The sequence below is a fragment of the Pongo abelii genome, chromosome 1 (assembly GCF_028885655.2).
Source record: "Pongo abelii isolate AG06213 chromosome 1, NHGRI_mPonAbe1-v2.0_pri, whole genome shotgun sequence".
Lineage (NCBI taxonomy): Eukaryota > Metazoa > Chordata > Mammalia > Primates > Hominidae > Pongo > Pongo abelii.
In genome coordinates this window covers 113,801,114-113,807,113 of record NC_071985.2, presented here as the reverse complement: position 1 = coordinate 113,807,113, position 6,000 = coordinate 113,801,114, and the positions used below count along the sequence as shown (strand labels likewise).

The window sequence follows — 6,000 nt, the reverse complement described above, 5'->3', positions numbered from 1 at the left end:
CTAACTCCCTAAGTGCTGGGATTACAGGCATGAGCCACCACCCGGGCCTACTTCATCATTATTTATACTGAAATTAAATAAGTAAATAAATAGATAAATAAATAAATAAGAGCAACCTAAATGATTATCTGCAGTGAACTGCATAAAAATTATGGCACATAAGCTGGGCGCAGTGGTTCACACCTGTAATCCCAACACTTTGGGAGGCTGAGGCAAGTAGATCACGAGGTCAGGAGATCGAGACCATCCTGGCTAACATGGTGAAACCCCATTTCTACTAAAAATATAAAAAATTAACCAGGCGTGGTGGTGGGTGCCTGTAGTTCCAGCTACTTGGGAAGCTGAGGCAGGAGAATGGTGTGAACCCAGGAGGCGGAGCTTGCAGTGAGCCGAGATCGTACCACTGCACTCCAGCCTGGGCAGCAGAGCAAGACTCTGTCTCAAAAAAAAAAAAAAAATTATGGCACATCAATAATATGGAATCATAGGCAGCCAGCTATGGGATAAGTGAATTTTTCAAAAGCTATGTATAGAATAATATGTATGGTATTATTCCTTTATGGTTAAAGCAAATAAAGAAAAAAAGGAAGGAAATAAAAATCTATGTGAATATATGTGTCAGAGTAAACATATATGTGAGTACATAGGTTGAATAGGTTTAGAGAAAGAAACCTGGAAAACTACATACAAAACCATTAACAATAGTACATCTGGGGACAGTTTTTATTTTTGTTGAATATACTTTGGCATTTCGTTTTGTTACAACAAGCAAGAAGTCATTTTGTACATTTTAAAAGTGAATATATAAAGAAAATATTTAGTCCTTATCAGATCAACTCATTAATTCATTAACTCATTAACTTAGCACCTACTGTGACTCCACAACTGTACTATATGCCATCAAAAATATAAAAGAAAAATTTCTGTCCTTAAGCATCATAATCCAGTAGAGGAGCCTATATGTATGGATAGTTTACAAATATTTTTCAAATTCTAGTAGTCCTTTCTTTTTCATAAGTAAAAAACAACTGTCATTATTTTATAGATGAAGGAAGGTGACATGCAGGGAAACTGATGCCAGCAAGTGAGAGAACTGTATTGTGATTCCAAATCCGGGAGTTTCTCTACCGAATGCTGATGGGTAAGTGTCTTCTTTCAGGTTTCCTGTTTCTCAGAGTGCCATGGCTATGAAGAGAAAATATATTTCAATAAAAACTAAGTATTTATTAAGAAGCACTTACAAGTGCCTGGGCAGAGATGATGTACCGAAGTTTTCTAGTTTAATTTTCTATTCAAATGAGATTTGTCAGCTTATTATTACTCATCTTTCTTATTTATTTCTTTAAACAGAATCTACTCCAAAGATTGACCAAAAATCATGGACAAGACCTGGCTATCTTTCAAGGAGCATTAGCGATGGCAAAGAACTTAGAAATCCTCTCTTTTGACACCTCTATTTTAAAGACAGGAAACTGAAGCCCAGAAAGTCCTGAAGGCTGTCATAACTGGTGATTAGTGGCAGAGCTGGGACTTGAATCTACTACTCTTTCAGCCCATCCATGCCATGCTTATCATTATGAATGACCCAGTGAAACATCCAACTAGCATTCCTCAGTGCCCCACTTTACCAGGAAGGTGCGCTCGTCAATTGCAATCTGACCTAAGCAAAATTCTCACTGGTTCAATGGTTCTGCAGCCTGGCATTAATGGAATAGTCAGTCATGCTCATCTAATCATGTCTTTCTTTAAATAGCTTGGGCTGACATGTTGTTTTCTGTCCAGAAGATAGATAGGCAAACACCAGCACAACTAGCATTTATCAAGTGTCTATTATAGGGCCCTCAATGAGATTAGGGTTTTTGGTTGCATTATTTTAACATTATCTTTAATAGTCTATGAGGTATTGAAGTATATCTTATAGCTAATAAATAATGGAGCCAAAGGCTAAAATCCAGGCCTTTTTTAAAAAAAAGCTAGGTCTAGGGCTCTTTCTCTGTGTTTTGCCTTCCAGGGTATAGCAGAAAAACCACTGAATTTATCCCAAGGATTGTAGCTTCTTTAGAAGCAAAATATGCCAATAAAATCTCGGTTTCCAGGGGGGAGCCAATGGAAATCAAATAAGAATGTATTTCATTCTGCCATCTCCTGACCTATAAAACAGAGTTAGAAGACCAGAATCTTGGAGAGTTGCTGCCATTAGGCCTTACAGGAGTCTCTGCTCATTTCTCATTGTTCCAGATTTTTTAATCTTGTCTTAAGGCCAGTTTCTTGATCTCCTCTCATCACAGCAGCACTCCATCCTGTCCAAGCATAAGAAATCTGTGCTGTCTTGGACAGATGACAGAACTTAGACTTTAAACCACTGATTTTTTTGTGGTGGACATTTAGGAGTGCTAAAACCAAAAATAGATGCTCATTTAAATCTAAGGCTTACTCTCCCATCCTCCCACCTCCATCTTAATGTCACCTAGTTCTAATCAGGGTCTACTGCTTAATGCAGCAGAAGAAAAATGATGTTTTGTTTACAATAGCAGGTCCCATTGTGACTGTGTTCTTGTAGTGCAATTCTTTTCAAAGCAACGTTTTCCCTGACATAGTGAGCTGAAATAAATATATATCCCCTACTGCTGATTCTTCTTTAATTTTTTCTCTAAACAGAAAGGACTGTGTCATTGAAAGCATAAAATGCACCTAAAAAAATATTCTTCAGTAAAGCCCAATAGAATCAAGGTGTGACATCCCCAAGAACAGCCAAGTCATAAAAGAGCTAGTCATGCTAAAGGCCAAGTTAAATAACTCATAATTTTGGATCTCTGGGTCCCGCTAGCACCCTTGAGTGTGGGCTTATAAAATTCCTGAACAGGCAAGACGGCCCCTGTTGAATCTTGCTTGACTTGGCCCCTTCATGGGTAACTCTTCTGTGATTTGGCTTTCCCCACACATCTCACACCTTCCCACAAGTGACCTTTTCACTCTGTGCTTGGCTTTTCTGTGGTGGGTTAAGTGTCTGCACACATTCACATCATCATGTTCCCGATGTGAAGATGACGTGGTCATACCTGCTATCGATCTCCAAATATTCAAAGGACATTGAAGCTCTGCTCAGGCTCCTGCAATCTTTTCTGGGATAAGTATGGATATAAGGATGTGGCAAGATGATGAATGCCCTACGTATATCTATTGTTCTGATTTGCATAGCCCCTTGAGCTGCACAGCACTTTTTATGAAAGTGAGCTTCCACATATCTAATGGTGCTTAGTCCCTTAGACTCTAAATCTTAGACCATGTGTTGTTATTTCATACCACCCCAGAGCCATTTCCTCTTATATAAAATTTCCAGAAATCCATAGGCATACTGCATCATGTGGCAGTGGACTTCTGCATTTCCTTGGAGCATTATGACAGGCCACCCTAATTATAATCACTGGTTGTCAGCTTATCCTCTGTCCGTGTTAAGCAGTCTCACTTTCAACTACTCATCGTCATCTCCAGAAAGCCTCCCCTGAACTTTAGGCTGACCCAACTGCTCCCATAGCATCCATGTTTACCTCTATCATGGCATTTCCTCACTACAGTAATTGTTTCTATTTTTGGTCTGTCACCACAATAGACACATTAGAGCTCCTAAGTTGGATGGACTAGCTCTCACTTATCTGCATATTACCAACACTTAGCACTATGTCCTGCAGAAAATATACATTCAGTACATATTGGTGAGCCATTGTTGAAGGTTTAGTTGAATGGGTTAAGGTAAAAATTATTTCCAGGCCTGTGAATTAATTCTATTCCAGAACTATTTCTGTTGCCAATATTAGTGTCATGAAATATTAAGTATGACTTGTGTTGACAGTCAGACAGAAGGACATACGGCCCACTAGAGTTGTCACTGCAAAAAGGCTAATTAGTTTAACTCTCAAAGGGTAACTTTATTTACCATGCCTTTGTTGGAGGGGAGGTGTTGAAAGGATGACTGACTTCCCCATGCTTTCACCTTGTAGGAGACAAGGAATTTAGCAGCCACCTAGACTGACCTTTAGTTTTGTCTACACCTCAGTATCCTTCAGTGTTATCTTCCTTAAATCTTCCCAAAAGTCTGTATAAGTTTTCATGGACATTACCAAACTAAACTGCCTGATAAGACATATGTACCCCTCAAACTTTGTTTCAACTTTTTATCTATGGTCTTCCCACCCTCCACTGAAACACAAGCATGCCTTTGTCTCAGATATAGACTGGGAGCCCAAGAGATCATCTTTACCAATCTCAGCATCTCCAGTTTTCTCTGTTAAGCTACATGGTAAAGATGTCCCTGAGAGACTAAGTCTGGGGAATTTTGTACACCCGAGGTTTGACCAGAAAACTGAGATTTTCCAACTCTGGATCCTTTGGCTTTTGCCCTGATTATTTTACTAGGGCCTTACTCTTGTCTAACTCTTAACAGTTAAAAAAAAGTCTTTCTGTTGCCATGGTTGAGAACAATGAGCCCTTGTTAGGATAAGATTTGGAGAGCTTTAATGAGAAGATGTGTGTAAACCCATGTTGCAAAGAGACAAGAGAAGAATACAGAAAAAAGGCTCTGTTGATGAAGCAAAAACCCTCCTGAGACCAACACACTCTGGAAATGGAAAATGGAACTAGTGGCATTTTGCCTATTTGTTCTGGGCACCATTCTGGATGAAGGGATAGCTAATTTTTATCTGTAAAGATTAATTAGTGATGGGACCCAAGATAGTTGTTGTTGTAGAGGGTGCCTCACCCTGTGAGCTTCCTTTCCGAGGAGCACCACCAGCAACATCCTTAGGTCAAAGGCCTGAGCATTGTCACAGGGTTAGACAAAGCCTAATTCCAGAAGCTTAGTCTAGAAGCCATGTATGAATATAGTTTTCAAACAGACTGAATCTTTGGGGACTGCAAATAACATTACATGATCAGGCCTTCCACACTCCTGCCTTGAGGTAGGAAGTATTATGCAAAGACCTGCAAAAACTACAGGCTGAGTGGAGTGTGATCCTGACACTCTAGAGATGACTTCCATATGCAAGTCATACTTGAGCTCTTTCTGAATGAAACCAAACAGGAGGTGATTCCTGTTATACCATAAGCTTATTTAAGCCAGGGAACATGGCTTGTGTAGCATTCTCAGAATTTTGCCCAGGAAAAGAAATATTTTCTAAAAGTCTGCCTTATCAAATATTAATGGCTCTAACCTCAGATCGCCTGAGTGTGACCTTTGACAAGATTCTTAGTCTTTCTGCATTTTTCTCTCACCTATAATGTGGGTATAATAATAATACTGTCAGCTTCATAAAGTCGTTGGGAATTAAATAAGACACTGTACTAGCTAAAGCACTTAAGCTGGCATGAATAAGCACTTGATAAATGTTTCTTGTTTTATACTTATCACTTGAGAAAAGCTTACTCAGCATTTTATAAATCCTCAAGATGTTTTAGGAGAACAGGAAGGAATCCTACTAAAAGATATATCTCACAGATGAACTGAACCCCAGTGGGGCAAAGTTGACTGTTCCAGATTGCTTTGCAAAGCATCTGAGAAGCTGGGACTAGAAATTAGTCTTATCTTTGCCTGCTGGGTTTATAGGAAAAGCAGATTGAGATTGGCTCAGGCTAGGTTGGCTCAGGGGCTGGCAGAAACTCCCTAATGCCTAACAAACCTGTTTCCTCTTTTTCCTATGCACTCAGCTAGACTATATTGCCCAGTTTCCTTCGCAGTTAGGTGTGGTCATTGGAGTTCTAACCATTAGAATGGAGAGGAAGTCATGCACCAATACAAGACTGGGCTTATGATTATGTCCCATGTACAAGTTTTTATTCTTTCTCCTCATCTTTTAGCTGAATGGAGAGGTACTGAGCTAACTGTTGAAGATATTGTAGCCATTAAATGGAAGAAGATTGTTTTCCTAAATCACTGCTTGGAGAAGAGCCACTCAATGAGAAACTCCATGTTGAGTTGTGAGATGAGTGAGAAATGAACATTGTTAT

The 6,000-nt window shown here is 39.4% G+C and overlaps 1 protein-coding gene across 1 annotated transcript in view; it reads right to left on the bottom strand.

Moving 5' to 3' along the window:
* Positions 1 to 935: 935 nt before the first annotated feature.
* TBX15 (T-box transcription factor 15) overlaps positions 936 to 6,000 on the bottom strand; it is a 121,465-nt gene continuing 116,400 nt past the window's right edge. The window contains exon 8 of the mRNA XM_024233545.3: positions 936 to 1,185. Coding sequence (XP_024089313.2) covers positions 1,172 to 1,185 — 14 coding nt within the window. The 3' untranslated portion in view covers positions 936 to 1,171. The remainder of the gene's footprint in view (positions 1,186 to 6,000) is intronic.